This window comes from Lepus europaeus, chromosome 9, assembly GCF_033115175.1.
Source record: "Lepus europaeus isolate LE1 chromosome 9, mLepTim1.pri, whole genome shotgun sequence".
Lineage (NCBI taxonomy): Eukaryota > Metazoa > Chordata > Mammalia > Lagomorpha > Leporidae > Lepus > Lepus europaeus.
The window spans coordinates 10,569,138-10,595,641 of NC_084835.1; the positions used below are offsets into that span (position 1 = coordinate 10,569,138).

Genomic DNA, 26,504 nt, shown 5'->3' on the forward strand with positions numbered 1-26,504 from the left:
ACTGGGCACAATTTTGCAGCAATAGTGGTTTCAGGTATCAAGTCACACAGTAGGAACTTTGTATGCAACGCTGGAGAAGAATGTGAAGACATATTCCTTTCTAGTATCTCCTCTGATTCCCCAACTGTCTCACCGGCATCACCTACGAAACGCTGTCTCTCGGCACCTTTTGTTCTGTTTTGTTTTTTAAAGAGTTATTTGTATTTGAAAGGCAGAGTTACAGAGAAAGAGAGAGATCTTCCATCTGCTGGTTCAATCCCCAAATGGCCATAACAGCTGGGGCTGAACCAGGAGCTTCATCCAGATCTCCCACATGGGTGCTGGGGCCCAAGGACTTTGGCTATCTTCCACTGCAATTCCCAGGTACATCAGCAGGGAGCTGGATAGGAAGTGGAGCAGCCGGGACCTGACCTGGTACCCATATGGGATGCTGGCATTGCAGGCAGCGGCTTAACCCATTATACTACAGTGCCTTCCCCCTTCTCATTTTTTAAAGGAAATAACTGTCAGGAAAGACACCTGTGGTTAACATGCAGTCATTTGCTGAAAGATGCACACGTAGGTTGAAGACGATGTTCACAACTCTGAATTACTCTGCAAATATTAAGTGTGTCTGATCTATAATTTATTCTGGGTTTGGGCTGCAACATTCCCATGGATTACTGATAGGGTAACAGGTTCATTCTCTCGAAAAGCAGATCACATAAACCTTGTATGTTACAAACCTCAACCAGAAATAATCCAGCTGAAATAACCAACAATGTAAATGTCGACACTCCAGTCTGAACGGAAATGTACTATATCCTCCTTTTATCACGTATTTCAAAAGACCATCAAATAGTGTGGTGAAGGTGCAATAGGCAAAAATTAGCCCCTCTCTGTGTGACAGCTCACATCATGGGACACTCTACAGGAGGCTGCTAGTCTTTAAAGTTCACTGTCATGTCACACAACACGTGGGACCTGGCAACCCCAGTGTGCCATGTTGCTACAGAATCACTTCTCCTGATGACCGTGATGACCGGTAAGAGCAACTCTTCTTTATGCAAACTTTATGAAGGAGTGAAACCTGAACATTATAAATCAGCAGCATTTATATCAAATTAAACAGTTTTTGAATTTTCCAGTTGATAATACAGGTTTAAAAAAATTACAACTACTGCCTTAAATTTCTCGGTGTAACAAAGATCCAAAGTCAACAATGACTACCCAATAATTACGTACAACAATGAAACACTTAGAGAGTAATCTGGTCCATGATTTCTGTTCATAGGCAGATTAATCTCCTGGAAAAACAAAGAAACTGACAGCTTTTTCCCACCTGAATTTAACCAGCACAGTGGAATACAGGTTTCTAAGAAAACAATTTGCTAGCAGCTTAACCTAACAACAGACAGTAAAGTGAACTTTTTCAAATATACAACAGGCATCTAAATCCACAGCTATTTTACCAATTTCTCTAAAAACAAGTGTCTACTGAAATATACTGTCGCACAAGGAGGCTTCTCCAGACAGAGAGAGAGCACAGACTTCAAAGTTGCAGTCCGCGCTGCAGGACCCTTCCACACTCACCATGCCAAAGGCTCCCTGCAGCTTCATTTACATTTTTCCTCAGCAACTTCCCAGGCCAAAGAGAGTCCAAGTAAAAGGGCCAAGGGGTGGTTGAGAGAGCGCACAGGCATTTGCTGTTAAACCCTGTCAGTGCAGATTCCATTCACCAAAACCAGACACTGCTGCTTAAGGATGCCCTCTCTATGACCCCGCTCAGCTGAAGGTCAAGTATACTACCACTCCCTGTAACCAAGGAAGCAGAATCGACATGTTCCTGCTGTTTCCCCAGCTGCTGTAATCAGTCTCTCTAGTAATATGATTAACAATTTGTTAAGGAAGACGCACTTTGCTTTAAAAACTTCTTCCCTCACCTGGATTGTTGCTTTTGCTTCATCTTCTCTCCCCAACCTCTTCCCCTTCCAAATTATCTTTCTTCAACAGACAGCTCACAAGAATGTTACCATGCAGTTCAACCAACTCCAAACAGTTTGTTTTAGAAGTGTTTAATGGAAACGCAGAGCAACAGAGAGAGAGACAGAGATGTTCCATCTGCTGGTTCACTTTCCAAATGCTTGCAACAGCCAGGAAGGAACTCCATCCGTATGTCCCACACGGGTGGCAGAGACTCAAGCCCTTGAGCCATCACCTGCTGTCCCCCAGATGCATTAGCAGGATGCTGGATTCAAAGTGGAGCCAGCACTCAATCCCAAGTACCCCACTGAAGCACAATGCCTCCTCCTAGAAACAGTTTTAAAAGTATGAGGAGTAGAGCGAAGATTTGCAGAACCCAGACATTCTGCGTGCAGCGTGTTCAACTTCACAGCACAGTAAGCTAGTATTTTTGAACTCTATGGGAACTTTGCAAGTTTCCCTTTCATTCAAAGGGTAGGCAACAGCATATGGGCTGCATTACATACAAAAACACCCCCAAGAGTAACTGGGCTCATTGAACTACATCCACCCAACGGGTGACAGGCACATGAGCACAGGGCAGAGTTCTGGCCTCAGATGCGCTTGTGTAGCCAGTGCAAATGAAAACCTACTACTAACAGACCCACCAAATGGCCTCAAGTGTAAGTACCACCCCTTCCCCAAGGCCAGGAGCAAATGGAGCGCCTGAAGTCTCAATGAATTAGAGGTAGGGCCTAAACTAACTTGATTCTCCAGCTCTGAGACATGAGCACCAACCACTAAGCCAGGCTGCAGTCTCCTGAATGACACAAGGACTTATTATTTTAGTGCTTCAACAAACAACAAATATGAAAGAAATGCTGGCCAATGATCAGAAACAAATGAGTAAAAGCCTAGGGGAAATGTAGAAAGAAGTAAGTTTTACAGATATTTACTTTTGCAGACGGTGGAGAAGGAGGTTGAAGAAGGGAAGAATTTTTTAAAGTTCACATTGCTAGGAATGATCGATTTCTACTCCAGAATTCTGCTTGTGCACTAACAATCTAAGGTAAATGGACAGCCCCTTTTCAGGTTCTAGCACAAATCCAACAGGGAGAAATTAGCCAAGGGGGGAAACAGATGGTTCTCCTGAGAAAGTAGACTATGAGTCCCTCCATCTCAACACGTATTCACGGTTCTAAGACCTGATGCTATTCCCTACGTCGTCAGTAAGCGGTGTGCAAAAGCCGAGAGACCAATACAAGGGAGCCAAAAGCTCCAAGGCCAAACATTGCGGTCAACCAGTCTGGTTCGCTGATCTGATCTCGTAATTCTACTTCTGGGAACCGACCTTACACAATTTATCCTTAATCCAGAAACCGCCTTATCAGTGTGGGGTTCTTAATTATTTTTCTAGGGAATCCTTTCGGGGGTCTGGGTGAAGCAGAGCCATGCAGACACGTGCAGCCCTGGCTTCCCTGGAGGAGGACGGACATGGGTCCGTCAGGTGTCCCAGGCTGACACTTGAAGCGGCAGCTCCATCTCCAGCTTCAGTGACAGGCTGTGCTGGAACAACAGCACCCCAGCTCTGCAGCTGCTGCCTGGTGGTGCTCTGAGCCTCTTGGTATGAAGTTTATCGCAATCTGTCTGTTCATCCTCATGTACGTGTTAATCCTGTTCTTTATGAGTCTATGATTCTCATTTCTGTAAAAATCAGCAACATTTGGTTTTATGTGGTTTGATATTAAACCTCTCTCCCTTTCAGAGATTTACTTTAAAATCAGAGTTACTGACAGAGGGGGAGAGACAGAGACAAAAAGAGAGAGAGAGAGACCTTGTATGAGCTGGCTCACTCCCTGGATGGCTACAATGGCTGGGCGTCAGGGGCCAGGAGTTTCACCTGGGTCTCCCAAGTGGGTGGCAGGGGCCCAAGTACAAAGCAGGGCCATCTTCTGCAGTTTTTCCCAGGCCATTAACAAAGAGCTGGATTGGAAGTGGTACAGCTGGGACTCAAACCAGTGCCCGTATGGGATGCGGGCATCCCAGGACAGGCAGTGGTGTAACCTGCTATGGCCCAATGCTGGCCTCACTGTTAAGCCTCCTGACTGGTACAGAATGCACATGTTTATCAATGTTAACTAATGATACAGAAAAGCAATTTATATGTCCAAACCAAGAGATGAGCTAGTGAAATACAGTGAACTGTGCTATATTTGCTAGACTCGATGTTATGCAGGCTATGTAGAAACCCAAGGAAGGATAATATTTACTCTGTGAAATTTTTTTTTATAAAAACACGAGACAAAATTGTATGAACACTGTGATTACAACTGGGTGATATCCATGTGAAAAACACCAAAAAAAGAATATATCTATTCATTCAATAAACAAATCCTGAGTGCTCACTATACTCCACACACCCTATTTTAGGCACTGGGAACACAGCAGCAAATGACACAAAGTTCTGACTTCCCCAGAATTTATGTTCTTATTTGATAAAGAATTCTGCAGAAAATGATGAGTATTATGGAGAAAAACAAGTGAGAGTGAAGAGGGTAACAGAGGTCAAAGGGAGAGGTGAAAATGATTTTTTTAAGACACTGAAGTGGTAAAGACACTGTATTGCTTTTATAAACCACTTTTGCAGACTTTCCACGGGGCACACATTGTGGTGTGGCACAGATTAAGCTGCTGTTCGGGATGCCTGCATCCCATATCAGAGTGCCAGTCCCAATCTTGGCTACTCCGGTTGTGACCTAGCTCCTGCTATCGCTCCCGGGGTGCAGCAGGTGATGGCTCAAATGCCAGTTCCTTCCATTCATGTGGGAGACTTAGTTGGGAGTTGCTGGTTCTTGGCTTCAGCCTGTTCTAGCCCTAGCTATTGGGAGCATTTGGGGAGTAAGCCAGTGGGTGGAAGAACTCTCCAACAAACAGATCTTAAAAAAACAAAAAGAAAGAAAGAAATTTCCAAGGATACCTTTTAAAACCAGCATATATCACCAGAATTCAGTATTATGAATGATCTTATTTTTCACCAAGTCAGAAATAACAGTTGTTCATATTTTTCCTCATTTTTAAGATGTATCTTCTTACCCATCTAAAAAAGAACAAGGAAAATTTTCTTTGGTAAGATGAGGTACAAAAGTCTACGAAAAATTCTGCCACTTGCTACCGAAGGTGTTCTAAAAACCAGGTTACTTTTACAACTACGAGCTAACTGAAACATCTGAACGGGCAGGTAGGCACAGGGAAACACATTACCCTGAAGAATTTCAGCTCTCGTTTAGCAGCTTTCGGCAAGTTCCCTCATTGTTTTAAGCATCTGCCTACCCATTTGTCAAACTGAGAGGATTAAATGAAACCCCCACGCCCGCTGCATGAACAGAGGGCACCCTGCTGTCATTTCCCTGTGGAGCTGAGCGCAGAGCGCAGTCTGTGACTGGACGAGACGTCATCTTCTCCTGCGGAAAATACCTAACGCTCGATTTTTTGTTTTGGAAGACAAAATTGTTTGATTTTCTAATTCTCTATTTCCTATGACCGGTAAAATGACATGGTTCCCAAGTTCTTTTGCAAGTGTTAGACACTCAAGGTCTATCTCAAAGGCCGTGAGAGTCCAAGCAAGGAGATGTTTCCCGTGACAGCTTACCCTGACTGTGCCCAGGCGTCCCCAGCAGCCATCACTTCGGCACAACACTTCTGTGTAAGCTAGGTCTCTGGCAAGGACATCGTGCTTCCTCATTTTGTTTGACAATTTCTCTTATCAACTGTTTTTCTCTTATCATACCACAAGTCTGATCTTACTTATTCTAATATTATTTTTGTTTTAGTTCTACTGACTACATTTCATCTACAAAATGCTTTTATCTCCTTATGCAAGTCCTGCCTTTTTAAACTATGTGTAACTATCTAAATGATTCATTATATCATCTATGGCACCCATAGACAAAATGCATATTATTAAAAAAAATCACTTTTCTATATTTCTCTTAAATTATACTGATTTTAGGGGACATTATTTGCATAAATGGTTATATTTTCTATGAGCATTATTTTGCTCTTTAAAGAAATACTGGGGGGGGGGGGGAGGGACAGGCATTGTGGTACAGAGGATTACACCATGCCAAGGGATGCCTGCATCTCTTACCAGAGTGCCTGGTTCAAGTCCCTGCTACTCTGGCTTCTGATCCAATTTCCTTCTAACGCACCTGGGAGAAGGAGATGACGGACCAAGTACTGGGGTTGCTACTACTCGTGTGGGAGACTGGATGGAGTTTCTGTCTCCTGGTTTGGCCTGGCCTCTGCAGTTTGAATGTGAACAAGCTGAAAGAAGATCTTGTTTTCTGTTATTGAGCCTTTCAAATAAATACATAAATCTTTATATATATAAATCCAATATTTATACATATATACATACACACACACATATCTAAAAAGAAAGTACCGAGTCTGAAGCAATCAAAAATCTGTAACAAGAAGGATATTACATAGAACATCCTTAATGCACGCTTGCTGAGTTAACTTCTTGCATATGAAAGTTTGTGGTAATATTTACTTTTTGTGTTTGTTCATTTTTTATTTTCATTGGCTTATTTATTTCAGAGGCAAGAGTTACAGAGAGAGGAAGAAACACAGATAGAGAGGGTCTTCCATCTGCTGGTTCACTCCCCAAATGGCTACAACAGCTGAAACTTGGCCGATCAGAAGGCAGGAGCCAGGAACTTCCTTTAGGTCTCTCACGTGGGTGCAGAAGCCCAAGCACTTGGGCTGTCCTCCTTTGCTTTCCTAGGCACATTAGCAGGAAGCTGGATCAGAAGTGGAAAAGCTGGGACTCCAACAAGAGCCCATATGAGATGCTGGCATCACAGACGGAGGCTTAACCCACTGATTCACAGTGTCGGCCCTGTGCTAATTATTTAAGAACTGTTTAAAAGAAACTGGGAGATACAACGCAGACAAGCTTTTGATCTGCAATTCTATATATAATCTAGTCCCAAATGTGAGCCCAAGAAGTGATACACAAAGATGTTCATTACAGCACTATTTATCTTTGAGAAAATTTACAATCAACTTACATGTACATCTACAGTTAAGTTGCCAAATACAGTTCTAATTGATATACCATATGACAGCAACACAATTACGTAGGGTGGCTTTCAGTGCCACTCCAGGGGGAGACCTGGATTACTCCCGTCTTAGCTTTTGGCCAGGTCCAGCCCTGGCTGCTGTGGGCTCTGGGGAGTGAACTAGTGAATGGGAGTTCTCTCTGTCTGTAAAGTAAGTTAAAAAAAAAAAAAAAAAAAAAAAAAAAAACAAATAGAAACAAAACCCTACAATGAAGAACCAGAACACACTTATCAACGGTTCTTCCACACTGCTGGTAGGAACATAAAATGGCACAATTACTCTGCAATTTGGCAGTTTCTTAAAAAATTGTGTGACCCAGCAATTCTACTTCTAGCTATTTACTCAGGAAAAATGAAAGCATGTGTTCTCACAAAAAACCTGTGCACAATGTTTATAGCAGCTGCAGATCTAACAATCAAAAACTGGAAACAACTCAAATGCCCATTGACAGGTGAGTAAAAAAGAGGAAAGCTGTGTTATATCCACAATGTATACACCATAAAAATGAATGCAGGAATGATATATACAGCAACACAGTCAAGTGCATGAATAAAGCTAGACAAAAACAGGTATACAGACAAACATTTTATTTGAGAGGCAGAGAGAGAGAGAGAGAGAGAGAGAAACATTCATTGGTTCACTCCCCAATTAACTGCAATGGTCAGGGATAGGATGAGCCCAAGTCAGGGCTCCCACACGCGTGGCAGGAACCCAATTCCATGAGCCGTCGTCACTGCCTCCTAGGGTTCTCATTAACAGGAAGCTGGCATTAGAAGCCAGAGCTGGGTATGGAACCCAGGTACACCAATGTAGGTCCTACGCATGATAACCACCAGTACATACTGTATGATTCATTTCACAGAGTTCTAGAAAATGAAAACCCATCTAAAATGATAAGAAGGTCAGTCAATCCAAAGGAATGGATGTGGCTGGCTCGAATTGTACTCAGAAGATAACATATAGCCTAGTGCTCGTGTTAGGGAAGAAGGCCAAGGGAATAAAAAAGCACATCACCTATCCCAAGAATTTAGAAAAATAACGGCAAAGTAAATGCAAAGAAAGCAGCAAGAAGAAAATACCAAAGACAGAAATTAATCAGAGATAGAAACACTCTCTGGTGAAAGTGACGAGGGAAATGACAAGCGCAGGCACAGGTAATATTAACAATGGAAAGGAAGCTGTAACCAAAGATGTGTCATACATTACAGAAATATAAAACAGGTCTGGCTTTGGGGCATAATGGGTAAAGTCACCACCATTTGCGATGCTGGCATCCCATATGGGTCCCAGTTTGTGTGCTGGCTAATGCATTTCCTATCTAACTGCCTGTTAATGGCTTGGGATAAGCAGTGGAAGATGGCCCAAGTGTTTCGGTCCCTGCCACCCATGTGGGAGACAGGGAGGAAGCTCCTGGCTTTGGTCTGGCTCAGCCCTGGCCACTGTGGCCCCTTGGGGAATAAACCAATGGATGGAGGAACTTTCTCTCCTTCTCTTCTTAAGTCTTTCAAACACATAAATAAATAAATCTTTAAAAAAAATCTCTAAAACAAGGATATTCTTAGCAACCACATACCATAAATCTGAAAACAAACAATATGGACAAATTATTCGGAAAAAGGTAAAACACTAAAATTCAATCAGGGGGCCAGTGTTGTGGCGCAGTGGGTTAAAGCCCTGGCCTGCAGTGCTGGAATCCCATATGAGCGCCAGTTCGAGTTCTGGCTGCTCCTCTTCTGATCCAGTTCCCTGCTATGGCCTGGGAAAGCAGTTGAAGGTGGCCCAAGTCCTTGGACCTCTGCACTCACATGAGAGAGCTGGAAGAAGTTCAGCTTTGGCCACTGTGGTTATTTGGGAGAGTGAACCAGCAGATTAGAGACCTTTCTCTCTCTCCTGCTCTAGCTCTCTCTGTAACTCTTTAAAATAAATAAATCTTTAAAAAAAAAAAAACCTCAATAAGTTACAAATAAAAAATCTGAATAGTACTTGACTCATTAAACACAATAAATCAGTATTTAAAAGTCTTTCCATGTCCCAATAGTTTTACTAGTATCTTCAAAAGCACTCAAAGGAGGCCAGCACTGTGGCGTAGTAGGTTAAACCTTTGTCTGTGGCACTGGCAGCCCATACAGGTGCCAGCTGGAGTCTTGGCTGCCCCATTTCCAATCAAGCTTCCTGCTAATGTGCCTGGGAAAGCAATGCAAGACGGCCCAAGTGCTTGGATCCCTGCACTCATGGCGGAGATCTGGAAGAAGATCCTGGCACTTGCCTTTGAATTGACCCAGCTCCGGCTGTTTTGGCCATTTGGGAAGTAAATCAGCAGATGGAAGACCTGTCTCTGTCTCTCCCTCTTTCCTTCTGTAATTCTGCCTCTCAAATAAATACATCTATTTTAAAGAAAAGCATTCAAGGTAGGATACTGTGTGTGTGTGTGTGTGTGTATGCACGCATGCATGTGAGAGCATCAGGCTTGGGGTCTGGGATGCTGAATCCCATTTCAGAGGGCCTAAGTTTGAGTCTCAGCTCTGCTCCTGAATCCAGGTTCCAGATAATGTGCACCCCAGGAGGCAGCAGGTGATGAGTCAAGTAGTTGGCTCCCTGCTCCCACGTGGGAGACCCAGACTGAGTTCCCAGCTCCTGACTTTGCTTGGACCAGCTTTGGCAGCTGTGGGCATTTGGGGAGTGCATCAGCAGATGGAGGAGCTCTCTAACCTATCTTCTGAGTACAACTCTAGCCACATCCATCCCCAGGCAACTACTAATCTTCCTATCACTTTGGATGCAGCGGTATCTTCTAGAAGTTCCCATGAAAGGAATCACACAGTATGTACCTGCTGGGGTGGGTGTTTAGGCTAGCAGTGAACATGCTTAGGTCTCTTTTGGAATCTCAACCTTTCAAAAAAATAAAAGAATGTATATGTATAAAATCATAATCAAGTTCAGATGACCAAACTGAATTTTTGGTTTATTCAGAGCACATACAAGATGGGTTTAACATTACAAAGCCAATGTAACTGGTCAAAGGGGGAAATCATATAGTCACCTCTTTAAAAGCCCCACAAAAACATTTAAAAATTTCACTGTCTGCTGAGTATAACTTATTCCAACTAGGAATGCAAGAGAATACTCTCAATTTGTTAAAGAATAAAGGCTCATAGCAAGCATGAAAACTAATGATGAATTGTTGATAGCATTCTTCTAAGATGAGAAATGAGGCAAGGATGCCTGGCTACTATTTCCATTCAATTTTACTCAATATCCTAACTAGGATATTGACAAGACAAAAGTATAAGAACTGTAAAGAAGGGATCAATGCTGTGGCATAGCAGGTAAAGCTACTGCCTGGAGCGCTGGCATCCCACATGAGCGCCAGTTCGAGACTGGGCCTCTCCACTTCCAAACCAGCTCCCAGCTAGTGAGCCTGGAAAGCAGCAGAGGATGGCCCAATAACTTGGGCCCCTGCATTCACACGAGAGATTCAGGAGAAGCTCCTGGCTTTGGATTGGCCTAGCTCTGGCCATTGTGGCCATTTGGGGAGTGAACCAGTGGATGGAAGATCTCTCTGTCTCTGTCTCTAACTATGCCTTTCAAACAAAACAAATTAAAAAAAAAAAAAAAAAGGATTGGAAAGAAAAAAAATGAAACCACAACTGAATCATAGATGACAGAAATTTCAAATGAATTTAGACTTAAATTAATAGAGTAACTGCAATATGGCTCAATTCAAAAATACTGCCAACAAAGTAACTTGGCACTTCTCCATACAGGCTGAGCATCCCTAATCTGGAAGTCTAAAATTTAAAATATTCCAGATTCCAAGGATGTTAGGGTGTGTGGATTTCAGAGCATTTTGTACTTCAGACATTCAGATTAGTGATGCTCAGCTAGTAAAGTCCACACAAATATTCCAAAATCCAAAAAAACTCCCAAATCTGAAACATCTGTAATACTATAATGCTATTTGTAATATCGGATCAAACATTTGGGAAACATTTCTGATCTCAAGTATTTGGGTAAGGGATACTCAACCTACACCAACAAGTTGGAAAATAAAAATTTGATCTGATGCCACCCACGTGGAAGACCAGGATGGAGTTCCCAGGTCCCAGTTTCACTCTGGCCCAACTCTGGCTGTTATGAGAATTTGAGGGAACTAGTGAATAGGAGCTCTCCCTTTCTCTTCCTCTCAAATAAATGAATAAATAAATAAGTTTTTTAAAAATCCTCTTTTCGGCTGGTGCTGCGGCTCAATAGGCTAATCCTCTGCCTGCGGTGCCGGCACACTGGGTTCTAGTCTCGGTTGTGTCCTGGTTGCCCTTCTTCCATTCCAGCTCTCTGCTGTGGCCTGGGAAGGCAGTGGAGGGTGGCCCAAGTGCTTGGGCCCTGCACCTGCATGGGAGACCAGGAGGAAGCACCTGGCTCTTGGCTTCAAATCGGCGCAGTACCACTCGTAGCGGCCATTGAGGGGGGTGAGCCAACAGAAAAGGAAGACCTTTCTCTATGTCTTTCTCTCTCACTTTTTAACTCTGCCTGTCAAAAAAAAAAAAAAAAAAAAAAAAAAAAAAAAAAAAAAAAAAGGCATGTTCCTTGGAGACCAGAGCAGCCTTTGAAATATGTCTTTTAATTGTACTAATATTTGACAAATAGTATTACTGTTATTTTAGTTCTCTGGTCTATCCCAAACCTATTTTTCCATAAGCTCTATTATTTCTGAAGTATAACTATAAGGCTGTCCAGAAAGGTCTACATAATCTAACAGAAATGGTTCCCTTCCAAATCCGAAGAGCAAGAATTTTATCAATTCAGTACCTCAGGCACACAACTTGGTGAATCAGCCGCAGAACGAAGAGGCCAGGCATCACGTGGTGTGCAAACAGCCACCTAAGAAACTCCACAGCAGGGGCTGTGAGTGTCAACGGTTTAAAAGCAGGGAGCGCCCCCAAATCCACCAGCTGCCCAGGAGGAGAGTGCAGTGTGTTAGGGGCAGGAGCTGAGCGTGGCAGTCTGCACTATCAGCAGGCTCCTGAATCAACCCTCAAAGACAGGTCATTCTCTCGCTCAAAAGGCTCCCCAACATGACAGAACAAAACACAAATTCCTGACCGTGCCTATAAAAGCCATGATGAGTGGACCCCCACCTCCCACTCTCACTCCTGTTCTTTCTCCCTTCCCCTCGACTCCTGTCACACAGGCCTCTTCACTGTCCCTTTCCTGACCCAACTATGCCCCTCCCACCCTTCTTTCCAGTGTGAAAAGTTCCCCATCTCTGTAACCCCCAGCTCAGATAATTCAAATGAATTATTTGCTTACTTTATTCAAGTCTTCATGTAAATGTTACCTTCAAAGAAAAATTGTCCCTAAATGTGTTTAGATAATAATTTGTGTTATTTTTAAACTTTTTTTTTTTTTTTTTTGACAGGCAGAGTGGACAGTGAGAGAGACAGACAGAGAGAAAGGTTTTCCTTTGCTGTTGGTTCACCCTCCAATGGCTGCTGCGGCCGGCGCGCTGCGCTGATCCGAAGCCAGGAGCCAGGTGCTTCTCCTGGTCTCCCATGGGGTGCAGGGCCCAACCACTTGGGTCATCCTCCACTGTACTCCAGGGCCATAGTAGAGAGCTGGCCTGGAAGAGGGGCAACTGGGACAGAATCTGGCGCCCCAACCGGGACTAGAACCCGGGGTGCCGGCACCGCAGGCGGAGGATTAGCCTATTGAGCCGCGCGCCGGCCAACCTCTTCTCTTTATTGCACTTACTGCTTTCTCTCTCCAAAAAACTAAGTTTATTTATCTTGATTTGAAAGAAAGAATGACAGAAAGAGAGAAAGATCATCTTCTATCCACTGGTTCACTCCCCAAATGCCTGCAGCAGCTAGGGTAGGGCGAGGCAGAAGCCAGGAGTAAAAAACTCTTATCTGGGTTTCCCACAAGAGTTGGAAGAGCCCCAAACATGGGAGCCATCATCTGCTGCAAATATTTCACCCACTTTTCTGATTTGTTCTTTATTTTCTAAATAATAAATAAATAGGAGCGTTGAAATAAGGCACCTTGTTTACATCTGTGGTACATTTACAAACTATGTCATCTTCACAAGGCAGCAACTCTTGGGCCCCTGCACTCACATGGAAGACCCAGAAAAGCTCCTGGGTCCTGATCAGCTCAGCTCTGGCTGTTTGAAACCATCTGGGTAGTGAACCAGGGGATGGAAGATCTTTCTCTCTTTCTCTCTCTCCCTTATTTTCCCTCTCTCTCTCTCTCTAACTCTGTCTTTCAAATAAATATTTTTTTAAAAAGTGTGCTGAGAAATAAGCTTAATATTCTTATCTTTTAATTCCATTTCCCCACAAATTTTAAGTTCTCATACATGCAGGAAGTTCTACTTGTTAATAAAAACTGCTAGAATAAACAAATTTGGCAAAGTTGCAGGATACAAAATCTACATAGAAAATCAGGTACATTACAATACATTAACAATGCACAATCTGAAACAAAAATTCAGACAACAATTCTATTTACAATATCATTACACAAAAAATAAAGCACTAATAAACCTAACTGAAGACTTGTACAGTGAAAATGGTACTGCATCACTGAAATGAAAGAAGACATAAATAAATGGAAAAACAATGTTTTTATTAAATCAGAAGAGTTAATACTGTCAAGATGTCAATACTACCCAAAGCCATTTATAGACTGAAAATCCTAATGATTTTTTTTACAGAAATAGAACAATTCATCCTAAACTACATATGGAATCTCAAGAGACTCAAACAGCCAAAACAATCCTGAAAGCCAATCATGGAAAAGAACAGTAACCTGAAGTGCAGATTTCTGTCCTGCTGCCCGCCTTCCAACACACCTCCCTGCCAGTGTGCAGGGGACCCTCATCCACTGCGGAGACCAGGACGGAGTTCCTGGCTCCTGGCTTTGGCCTGGCCCACACCTGGCTGTTGTGGCCATTTGGGGAATGAAATAGCAGATGGAAGATCTCTTTCTTTCTGTCTGTCCCACTCCATCAAATAAGTAAATAAGTCTTTAATAAAAAACAAAAACCACCTCATTACAAAACAACACAGCAATCAGAACACTGTGGTACTGGCATCCAGGCAGACCTATATACAGACCAACAAAGTAGAGTACAGAGCCCAAATCTTGAGGAAATTATGCTAAGTAAAACACAACAGTCATAAAAAGATAAGTTCTGTGTGACTCTACTTATAAATGTATCAAAAGCAGGCAAACTCATAGAAAGTAGCATAAGATGAGGAGAGGGAAGTGAGGCGTTGCTATTTAGTAAGTAGTTTTAGTTTTGCAATCAAAAGTTGTGAAGCTACATTGCTCCGTCCTGGTCTCCACAGTGGATGAGGGTCCCCTGCACACTGGCAGGGAGGTGTGTTGGAAGGCGGGCAGCAGGACAGAAATCTGCTCTCCAGGTTACTCTTCTTTTCCATGATTGGCTTTCAGGATTGTTTTGGCTGTTTGATTCTCTTGAGATTCCATATGTAGTTTAGGATGAATTGTTCTATTTCTGTAAACACACTTAATGTACTGAATTATAAACTTTTTTTAAGAGTAGAAAATTTAATCTTTTAATACTTGCTCATATACTGCAGGACAAATTTATCTATTTTCTTTTGAAGAATTATTTAGTTGATTGAAAGGCAGCATGACAGAGACAGAGAGGCAGAAAAAGAGATCTTCTAACCACGGTTCACTTCCCCAAACAGCCTTATCAGCCTGAGCTGAGCCAGGCCAAAGCCAGCAGTCAAGAATACTATCCACGTTTCCCACATGGGAGAGCAGCAGCCTCAGTACTTGGGCCATATTCCGCTGCTTTCATAGGCACATTATGGGAGAGCCAGATCAGAGGTGGAGCAGCTGGGATTTGAACTGGCACTAATAGGGCATTCTAGCACTGCAAGTGGCAGCCTAACCTGCTGTGCAAAAACATGAGCCCCTCAACTATAACCTTAAAAATGGTTAAGACATGAAATTTTACGTTGTATGGTTTTTACCAATATAAGAGAAAAAAATAAATCCTTACATATATGTCAAATGATTGTCAATAATGACAGCAAGACCATTTAACAGGGAAAGGATAGTTACTTCCACAAATGATGCTGGGGAAGCTGGATGTCCATCGTTACGTGCTGGGCAGGACCTGTCTCTCTAAAACTTGCACAAGACATTCAACCTCTGAAGTCTTTATGTTAGTGGTCAATGGATTGGGGGTAGAGACTTGACGGATTATGCTGTCTGAGAGGATGCTCTGGGGGAGGTCTTTGGGTCCTTGGGGGCATACCCTCAGAGGGCGGTTCTCAGAACAGCTTTGATTATTTGAGTTCAAACACTGCCTGGCTGCCTCGGGTCATCATGTAACCATTCCTCTAGACCAGGGGTGGGGAAGGTCCAGCCCGTGGGTCACATAAAATCATTTGGAAATCATTTGGCCTGGCCCTGATCCAAGGTTCTTTCAGGCAGCACTCAAAATTCAATAAATCTATAGCAGGCTAATTTTTAAGCTGATAATTTTGTATACATGCGAATGATGTCACAAATATCCAACTGGCCTAGGGCAGAAAAAAATTCTCCACCCCTGTTCTAGACACACCATGGCCAGGCTCCACCAGACACCAAGCCATGGGCCTGCCTGATCCTGCCCTGTAACCTCCAAACTTTAAACTGAAATAAACCTTTTCCTCCCCAAGAAGTTCCTCTTGGCTATCTCAGTTAATAAAATAAAAAGTAAGACTAATACATACACGTACAAAAAGAATGAAATTGGCCCCATCCCTTACACAAATGGATCACAGAGAACTAAACTTAAGAACTAAAACTAACAACATAGGAGAAAGCTTTCTTGGCCCTGGATATAGCCATAATTACTGGGACAAACCACCAAAAGCATAGGCAACAAAACAAGTTAGATTTCATTAAAATTAAAAACTTCTTCTGTGACAATCATTTGGCACGGCAGTTAATCTGTCATTTGAAATGCCTGCATCCCATTTCAGAGTGCCTGGGTTCGAGTCCTTGCCACTCATGTGAGATCAGGAATGAGGTCTTGGCTCTTGGCTCTGACCTGGGCCACAGCTGGCTGTTCTAGGCATTTGCAGATGGGCAATCTCTGCCTGCCTTTCAAATAAATTAAATAAGCAATAAAGAACAGGTTTTTTTAAAAATCTGTTTGTATATCAAAAGACACTATCAAGAGAATGAAAAGGCAACACACAGAATGGAAAAAAACATGCAAATCATATACGTGGTACACGATTAATACCCTGAATCTATAAACAGCTCCTACAACTCAGGGACAAAAAACAATTAAAACACAATCTAACTTAACCCAATTAACCAATTAAAAAATGAACAAAGGACTTAAACACACATTTCCCAATTAATATATAGAAATGGCAAACTAGCATGTGAAAAGCTGCTCAACACACACTAATCATTAGAGGAATACAAATCAATACCACGATGAAATACCACTTCACATTCATTAGGATGGCTATTATCAAAAAACTGTGAAAGGAAACAGAACAGAAAATAACAGCTGTTGAGGATCTGGAGAAATTGTGCACAAGCACACTGCTGGTAGAAATGTAAACTGGTGCATCTATTATAGAAAATACTATGGTGGTTTCTATATAGAATTACCCCAAGCTTCAACAATTCCACTTCTGAGTATATACCCCAAAGTGCTGAAAGTATGGTTCTTCCGTTTTTCTTTTCCTTCTTCCCTCCCTCCTGCCTTTCCAGACTTATTTACTTGAAAGGCAAAGTTAAGAGAAAGAGACAGAGATCCCACTGGTTCACTCCCCGAATGGCAGCAACGGCCGGGATGGAATTCCAATAGGGTCTCCCCCATGAATGACAGAGGCTCAAATAATTGGGCCATTTTCCGCTGCTGTCACAGGTGCATCAGTAGGGAGCTAGACAGGAAGTGCAGCAACAGGACTCGAATCAGCACTTCTATGGGTTGCCACTGTCTCAGGCAGCAACTTAACTCACTGTGCCACAAAGCCGGCCCCCAAACTATGGTTTCACATAGATAGCTCTAGACCCGTGATCACCACAGCATTAATCAGAGCAGTCAATTGGTGGAAGCAATCCAAATATTAACAAAGGAACAAATACACAAAATATGGTGCATACTTACAATGATTACTACTCAGCCATAAAGAGTAAAGAGATTCTGGCACATGCTGCAACAGGAATGAAACTTTAGGGTACTATGCTAAACGAAATAAACCAGTCATAAAATGACAAATATTATAATTCTGTTTATATGAGGTACAGAGAAAATGGGGGGCAATGGGTAGTTAATGTTTAATGGGTACAGAGCTTCAGCATGGCAAGATGAGCATGAGATATATGATGATGATGGTTGCAAAACACTGTGAATGTACTCAATGCTACTGAACTGCACATGTGAAAATGGTTAAAATGGGAATTTCTGTGTCATGTATTTTCCCACAGTTCAGGGAAAAAACTGCACTACAGGCTCTCAGTTCTTTACGGAGATGGCCGCCTGGTCTGCCAGGTGTACTCTCTTTATTACTTCTTTTCATTAACTTGGCTAGCATGCTTCCTGCTACTCTGTTGCAGGTCAGAGTCCTGCACAAAGCAAAGTATCCCCGAGCAGCTCATCTCTGGTAACATGCGGCCGCCACAGAGGGACTAGAACGAGAGCAGCAAATAAAAGGCTTCCAGCTCCAGACGGTTTAAGGCAATGCTTCCAGCCTATCATGCTGGATAATGTGACCAGTCCCCTGGACTACACAAGACAATCTTATCTTAGAATACCTCCGAACACCAGACGACCGACAGTAAGAAAAGAATACCCACCCTTAAGCAGCTCTTTGCTCTTATGTCAGCTATGAAGAAAATACAGAAGATGGATCTTCATGCAAGTTATCTCCTTAAGATTATTGGTGACTTCTCTTGTGGGGGGAAAAATTAAGGTAGTTAGGTAGATATGAGCCAGTGTGTACAAGAGGCCAAAGAAAAAAATGGAAATTTCTGAGCAAAGAAACCAGGAAGAAAGTCTTGGGAGCAGGCCTGTATTTACACAGCAAAAGTGCTGTCTGTATTCCATACCTTGCTGGATGGGTCTTTTGTGTGGCTGATTGAGGGAAGAAGGGGCTGGCATTGCGGTGTAGAGGGTAAAGCCACTGGCTGTGATGCCCCCATCCCATTTTGGCACCTGTTCATGTCCTGGCTGCTCCTTTTGTAACCCATTTCCCTGCTAGTAGCCTGGGAAAAGCAGCAGAAGATGGCCCCAGTGTTTTGACCCCTGCCACCCATGTCAGAGACTTGGATGAAGCTCCTGTCCCCTGGTTGTGGCCTGGCCCAGTGCTGGCCTTTATGGCCATCAGGGGAGTAAACCAATAGATGGAAGATCTTTCTCTATCTGTGACTTTCAAATAAATAAATCCTTTTAAAAAAACAGAATGAAGGGAGAAATGTAGTAACAAACCAGCATTTACATATAAAATATCTTGCCATTATTTAATAACCTGGTTGTGTGGGTCCCAGCCCTCTCTGGGAGCAGCTTAAGAGAATGTCATCTGCCCTTCACCAAGGTGGCTATTATGGAGTTCTGGGAAGAATTTTACAAATTCCATAGCCAGAAGTCCCTGCACCCAACAATACCCCAGAAAGTGTGCTGGGGAGGAAGCACAGAGATCCCATTCCCATATCCAGAGAAACTCCAGTCTGAAAGCCGACTGGGCTCTCAGTTCTTACTGAGATGCTCACCTGGGCTGTCAGGTGTACTCTGTTCGTTACTCCTTTTCATTAAACTTGACAAGCATGCTAACTGCTACAAAGAAAATGCACTACAAAACATACAGATAATGTCTAAACCTGATGAAGAAATAGCACGGTAAGCGAATTTTTGGAATCAGAAAGTCAAATACCAGAAGAAATTGTAGACAGAGACAGACAGACACACACATACCCTTGAAGATATGGAAAGGGTGAGAAAGTTCAGGAGCCTGCAGGTTTCCGTTTTTTTTTTTTTTTTTTTCAGTTTTAAAAATGGCTTTTATTTATATAAGTCATTGCACATTCCTAATACAGTGATTTCCTGAAAATTACAGTATTTTGTAAACATAAGATTTACAGTTTAACCATACACAAAGCCTATTTTTTTATTTCTTGACAGAATAAATTACTTTTCTTCAAAAAATTAGTCAAGTGCAATTTTGCCCAAAATTTAATGCATACTAGAATTAAAGCCTATGATACTAAGTAGTAACAGATGCAATTATCAAACCTTTCATTTGAACACATTCACTTTCAAATTTAACTTCTTATTGCGCCCCATTGAACAACATTACTTTCTTTGAAAATTACCCAATTAAGCAGTTAACAGTTTTCCATAATATGGTACAGGCCACTGGCATTAACTAGGCAGTTGCCAAGATGTCAAGATGCCTGCATCTAACGAGACTGGGAAATCTACAGATGCCCACGGCAAACCCCGCAAACTTCCAGGGTGGGCCGTGTCTCCGTGGGAAGCTTTGTGACAGTTCCTCTTATCTCATTGCTCTCAGTATAGGATGGGGCTTGCTTTAGCGATGCACTCAACTTTGCAGCACGGTATGAGTATGAGGACAAGGTGCTAATCTGGCTTGCCCGGCCTCTCACCTCTGTGGTGCTCTGCCTCGTGGTGCTTCTTGTCATCTTTTATTGCCAAGTGAGACTGCCCACTCAGAGCACTCGACAGCGCGAGGAGGCCGGCGCTGCCCCCGAGGGGCGGGATTCCAGGAGGCTGCAGGTTTCCGTTTTAAGACTAACCATTGGCCAAATGCTCAATCTATGTACATGGACTACTTTGACAAGAAAATGAGAACTTAAGTGTCCGATTTGTTAAGCGAGAATTAAGCAAATTTATCACAATGAAGCAGGCATTACAGGACACTGGGGATATATAACCTGAGCAACGTCTCTGCTTTCCTCCTTTGGAGCTGTGGCCTGGTCAACACTTAATCTTTGTTTAAGAATCAGTAGAGCTCTACGTTTCTAAACATTTCCTTAAATGGAAGCTTTAGTTTAAGTTTTCTACAATGAAGATAAAAGCCCGGGTGATAGAGAGTGATAGGTTCTAGAGTCTCCTGGTTCAGAGCACAATGGCCCCTTCGCCCCAGCAATCAGGGAGAAGCACGACCAAGGCCTAGAAAGCCACCTCACTTCTACTGCTTGTGATCAGACATGCAAAAGGCTCCTGCAAGTTAACCCCCAGAGTTCTCCTGGCTCAAAACATCTCATGAAGTCAAAAACGGGTTTTTACTTTGGTAATGAGGAAACACGCAGTATGTGTATATTTATGTGTGTAATGTGTTTACTCTGAATTTCTTGTTACAGTGGGAAATCTCAAATGCTCAAAAAGTACTTAAGCCCCTTTAGGAAAATACATTCTTTCATACGCAGCCATACTTAGATAGGATTCAAGTCAGCACTGCTACGGTTACCAGTTCTCACCTGTCTAATATTCCTTTTAAAAAACACTACCATATTGTTCTGTTTTAAAACAACTGTCACAGTCATTTCACAGTTGATGGACATTTGGATTATATTTCCATCAACAATGTAAAAGTTTTCCGATTTCTCCACAACCTAATTCTTTTTATCTGAATTTTAAATTTCAGTCATTTGGTGAGATGTGAAATGGTATCTCATTGTAGCTCTGAGCGAAAATTAATGAAACAGAAAACAGAAAAACAATAGAGAAAATTGATGAAGTCAATTGATGAAGCTAGTTCTCTAAAAGATGAACAAACTATCAATCTTAAGCTTGACTGACCAAGGGGAAAAAAAGGGAAAGATTCAAAATACTAGAATCACAAATTGAAGAAATTACTACTGTTCTTTACAGAAGGAGCAGGGCCAGGATTTAAATCCAGGCAACTGGTGCCACTGTCTACACTCTTTACCATAAAGAGCTGAAAATATCTGAGCACCTTATAGGACACCAATATGTTAAACTGCACCATCCAACTTTTGTAGCTTAGTTGGTATTCAGGACTTACCTATCTATAGAGAATAAGGTTGATCTGGGGACTCTAGAGAAAATCGTCCATTATCTCATTGATTCTCATAATCCTATGGTAGATACTATTATTAGTCTCATTTTTGAGATGAAGGAAGCAAGGCACAGATCACCCAGACAGCAAATGACAGGGCACACATTTAATCCCAATACCTGATCTCACGGCCCACAGTCTCCTTCTACAGAGTCTCTTTCTATTTACTCCTTTAGTGTGGTCCATCTCATGCTTAACCTCGTATGATGAACTGTAGGCTCTCTTACTCCTTTAGCCAACTTACTATTATTTATGGTTATTATTTACAGTTTAAAGTTAAGATTAAGGTTTCAAAGAACACATTCACACTCATCCCTTATAACAGCAGGAAATCTGGGGGATATTTTAAATTGGGAGATAGCTTTTGCATTCAAAATTGGAATACCTTCTATAATTGAGTCCCCCTAAAATGTACTTTTTGCCACTAAGTTAACACAGAATTCCACTACTTAAAGGAAGGGGGGGGGGGGCGGCTGGCGCTGTGGTGCAGCGGGTTAACGCCCTTGTCTGAAGCGCTGGCATCCCATATGGGCAGTGATTCGAGACCTGGCTGCTCTACTTCCAATCCAGTTCTCTGCTATGGCCTGGGAAATCAGTAGAAGATGGCCCAAGTCCTTGGGCCCCTGCACCCACGTGGGAGACCTGGAAGAAACTCCTGGCTCCTGGCTTCGGATAGACACAGCTCTAGCCATTGTGGCCAGTTGGGGAGTGAACCATCAGATGGAAGACCTCTCTCTTTCTCTGCCTCTCCTCTGTCTGTGTAACTCTGACTTTCAAATAAATAAACAAATCTTTAAAAAAAAAAAAAAAAAGGAAGTAAGGTATTTCCCAGAAAATTCCAGCTGGTACATTTTTTGAATGTATACACAGGGCTTACATTACCTCTTTAGTCCCTAAAGAATTAATAATGGCCTTCAAGGGCAGCCATCTATATACTGATCTCCAAAGCAGCCTCAACTAGAAACCCTACTAAATTCAAAATAACCATAAATACAGGAAAAACAAATAATTATTTTCAAGGTAATTATTCCTATCACAAACTAGCAGCAAAACATATATAGGTATTTTAACTCTAATTTTTTCATATCTCTACTCTAATTTTTTCATATCTCTGATAGCCTTTCATGTAGCATTAAAAAGTCTGTGAAAAAAATTTTCTTTCATCTTCAGTTAATATCAATCATTACTCACTGCTGGGAGAGGAGGGGAGGATGGGGGAGTGTAACCAGGTACACTGTTGCTTTTAAGCTAATGGCTGACCTAAAATCTGAAGAAAAAAAAAAAAATCTGCCCACTACTTTTACTGGCTTAACCCAATCTGCAAGTAGCTTTTGCTCAAAAAAAAAAAAAAAAAAAAAAGAATCCTTTCTTTGAATGTCCATTTTTTGGTCAAATTTGCAGCTTCAAGGTAGAAATATGATCCAAAAATGCAATTTAGAAACCTTCAAATGGTTCCTGGTTGCAGTATGAGTCATGGCTCACTAAAGGAGCTCTGAAGAAGTGAATTGAGATACCAGGTAAGGTGGGTATCTTAATTCTGCTAAAGTATGCCCCTGGTCAATTACTTATTTCTGTGAGCCTTAGCTTCCTTATTGATAAAATGGGAATAATGACAGAATGCCCCTCAAAGACTTACTGTGAGGATTAGAGTCCCTGCAAAGGCAATGGTATGGAGTGACTACTCAAGGTGCATTACCAGTGATAACAGATTAACTATGCTTGTAAAGACCTGGACCTGACTACCTCCTTTACAACTTAGTTTCCTGTACATACCAAGATGTTTAATTCCCAGTCCCTTTAGAAACCTTTAAGATTCTCCCCAGAATCTACCGTAAAGTTACTTACCGGCGTGTCTGACAACGCTTACTCATCACTTAAGGTGTACCTGCAGGATCACCTCCTTCACTGAGTTATGCTTCACAACCTGTTTCATAATTACTCCCCAACCAGGCCTCCCGATCGCTAAAGGAAGCACCCACAGCTCATTCACCTCTGTACTTCTCAGCAATCCCTGGTACCTGGCAGATGGTCAAGGACTGTGACTAGCAGTCAGGCCTTCTATCAGTCCACAGTATTAACAAAGTATCAAGTATGTGAGAAACAAGAAGCTTAGAATTAAGCTGAACAACAAGAACCAGATTCCATTTGTTTTGGTTCAAGGTAAACTTTCACGTCACTATGTTTTATGCAGTTAAACCAATTAAGAAATGTTAGGAATAAATGTCGCCACTTTTATTTTTCTTCCATGTTGACATCTGCTTTAGATTTGGATCACATGCCAATTTCCTTGGGACTGTACTGAAACAACAGTGCACACTGGGTTTTTTCTTTCCTTTCAAAAGCAAGGGTGCCAGCAGCCCCTGTCACTCACCTCAGCCACCTGCTGGGTCCCCACTCTGTGATGAACCAGCCCCTCCATATTTGTAGCCATGGTGAAGCAAGATCATTAGAGAACCTGTTTGGAAAGATGCAGCAACTTCCATCAGGTAGGGAGAAACCAGGCTACTGGAAACTATCAGTAATTAAAACTTATCTTACTGTTTTGTGCAGATTTCACCTTCAACAGAAGACAGAGCCAGCAGGCCAGGCACAGCTGGACCTGCTGCACAAGTTTCCTCAATGACAGGTATCAAAATTAATTAATTACAATATTTAAATTTGGAAATACAACTTCCTCTGGTAAACACAGACAAAGATGGATCTGGAAAGGTAGCTATCAGGTCACCTGAGTTCCAACAGCGTGGCTTACTTCTCAGGGAGGTGGGAATCATATACTCCTTTTTGTAAAGTTCCCTGTCACAGTGTGTTGAAGAAGATGGCTACCTGAGAAAGGCGTGAGATCAACTCTGCACAGAGCGCTAGATTGCTATCATCAACTATACTTCTGTTCCTAGTGGCAATGTGAGAAGTAAAACCCTACCCAGGTGCTAACACACCCACTGGAGGGTTGAAAGGCAAACACCATCATTAACAAAGAAAGGAACGAGGAGGCCACATTATAAGGGCGCATTATAACATGGTACCCATAAATGTATTTCAGTTTTTAAAGTCCTCCAAAAAATTAGAAAACCAGGTAATTCAGCTTCTACTAATAAAAAAAAAAAGTCCCATCTGATGCCATCGTTTGAGAGAACTGAGGAAGACTATCTCAGGACCGCAGAGTGCGGCAGTCACCTAGGGCAGGACCACTGGAGGACAAGCACTGCTGTGGTCACACGACAGCTCGGCTGAGTATTTCCTAAACGCTTTCTGATACCTCCACCACAAAGAACTGAGGATAAACCAAGTCTCCTATAGCTTTAATTTCTATACAAATTATTATGGACTACAGAGGTCCCACAGTTAAGAGAACAAAGCTCTAGAATCATCTATTTCCAGGATAACATATAAAAGTTACAAAGGACTACACAGTATGCAATATACTCAAACACTGGCACAGTTCATTTGTTTGCCCTTCCTTAATCACAAACTATACTACCACGCAATGCAATTTTATAGAATTCACAAAACACACTCTGCAAGTTCCAAACTGAAGTATTACCAGCACTGAAGTCTGTGGAGCTTTCTAACTCCCTGGTAACCAACAAGTATAAAAAACCTGGCTCCTGCCTTCAAGGAGTCAAAACTTTTTAAGAACAGGTGCCACTGGGGCTGGCATTGTTCCATATGGGCACTGGTCAAATCCTGGCTACTGCATTTCCAATCCATCTCTCTGCTAATATGCCTGGGAAAGCAGAAGATGGGCCAAGTACTTGGAACCCTGCACCCATGTGGGAGACTTGGAAGATCCTCCTGGCTTTGGCTTGGCCCAGCCCCAGCCTCAGCCATTGCAGCCATTTGGGGAGTGAACCAGCAGATGGAAGACCGCTCTGTCTCTCCCCCATCTCTCTCTCTGTAACTCTGCCTTTCAAATAAATAAAATGAATGTTTAAAAATTAAAAACAAAACAGGTGCCACAGCAACCATCACATGGTACTGGGCCACCCATACAAGGGATTCATTTTCACATATGGTTAGGTTTGAAACTGTGGAGTAATGTTTTTGGTTATATAGTCCTTCAATAAATAGAACTTTTAACTTTTGTTTCAAAAGGAGAAACAGAAACATTTTGGAATTTGTCGTTGCTACAGATTAGTTCCAACTAGTAACATGGAGGGGGAAAAAGTGTAACTTCAAATGTGCCAGAAAAGTTAACTCGTTAAAAACACTATTACTGCATGTGAAAAGTCTCATGTTCTAACATTCTTCCTCAAAACTAAAGAAAAATTCTCTAGAAATCAGATATATAGCCAATAGGTATTATATTACTAAGGACTAAAATCTGAACATGTAGCTCCAACTAATAATTTAATCACTTTATGGCATTACCAGCATTTGTGCTTTTTTTTTTGACACGCAGTGTTAGACAGAGAAAGGTCTACCTTCCGTTGGTTCACCCTCAAAATGGCTGCTACGGGAGCAACCGGGACTAGACGCCGGCGCCCATATGGGATGCCAGCGCCGCAGGCGGAGGGCCAACCAAGTGAGCCACGGCGCCGGCCGCTGTGCTGCTGTTATGAACGGCAGTCTTAGATAAGGAACACTGTCAGGAGGGGCTGGCTTTGTGGTGCCACAGGTCAAGCAGCTGCCAACAACAATGCATCCCATATTGGAACGCTGGTTCCAGTCCTGGCTGCTCTGCTTCCAATCTAGCTAGCTCCAGGTTAATAAGCCTAGGAAGGCAGTGTAAGATAGCCTACATGCTCGAGCCCCTGGTACCTACACAGAAACCTGGATGGAGTGCCTTGCTCCTGGCTTTGGCCTGGCACAGCCTCAGCTGCTGCAGCCATTTGGGGAGTGAACCAGCAGATGGAAGATCTCTTCCTATCACTGCCTTTCCAATAAATAAATTAGAAAAAGAAATACTGTTACTATTATTGAATATTTTAAAAATAATAAAGTATTGGTGGCCGGCACCGTGGCTTAACAGGCTAATCCTCCGCCTTGTGGAGCCGGCACACCGGGTTCTAGTCCCAGTTGGGGCGCCGGATTCTATCCCGGTTGCCCCTCTTCCAGGCCAGCTCTCTGCTATGACCCGGGAAGGCAGTGGAGGATGGCCCAAGTGCTTGGGCCCTGCACCCTATGGGAGGCCAGGAGAAGCACCTGGCTCCTGGCTTCGGATCAGCGAGATGCGCCGGCCACAGCGGCCATTGGAGGGTGAACCAACGGCAAAAAGGAAGACCTTTCTCTCTGTCTCTCTCTCTCACTATCCACTCTGTCAAAAAAAAAAAAAAAAAAAGCAAAATAATAATAACAATAATAAAGTATTGGAAAGGCTAACCTTTCTATTGGGTTTCCTTAAAAGAGCTGGCT

The 26,504-nt window shown here is 42.5% G+C and overlaps 1 protein-coding gene across 9 annotated transcripts in view; it reads right to left on the reverse strand.

Annotated features, from left to right (window-relative positions):
• NR2C2 (nuclear receptor subfamily 2 group C member 2) overlaps positions 1–26,504 on the reverse strand; it is an 81,798-nt gene that overhangs the window by 41,752 nt on the left and 13,542 nt on the right. For 3 of the 9 annotated variants that reach the window (XR_009866758.1, XR_009866759.1, XM_062200505.1), the window contains exon 4: positions 23,524–23,607. The exons of 2 other annotated variants lie outside the window; for them this stretch is intronic. Coding sequence is in view for 1 of the 7 variants with exons in the window: in XM_062200505.1 (XP_062056489.1) it covers positions 23,524–23,583 (60 nt within the window). In the remaining 6 variants the exon portion in view is untranslated. Of the gene's footprint in view, positions 1–4,918; positions 5,039–6,149; positions 6,265–23,523; positions 23,608–26,504 lie in introns of those variants that run through there. 4 more of the 9 variants (XM_062200509.1, XM_062200507.1, XM_062200510.1 and 1 more) reach the window with 4 other exon arrangements.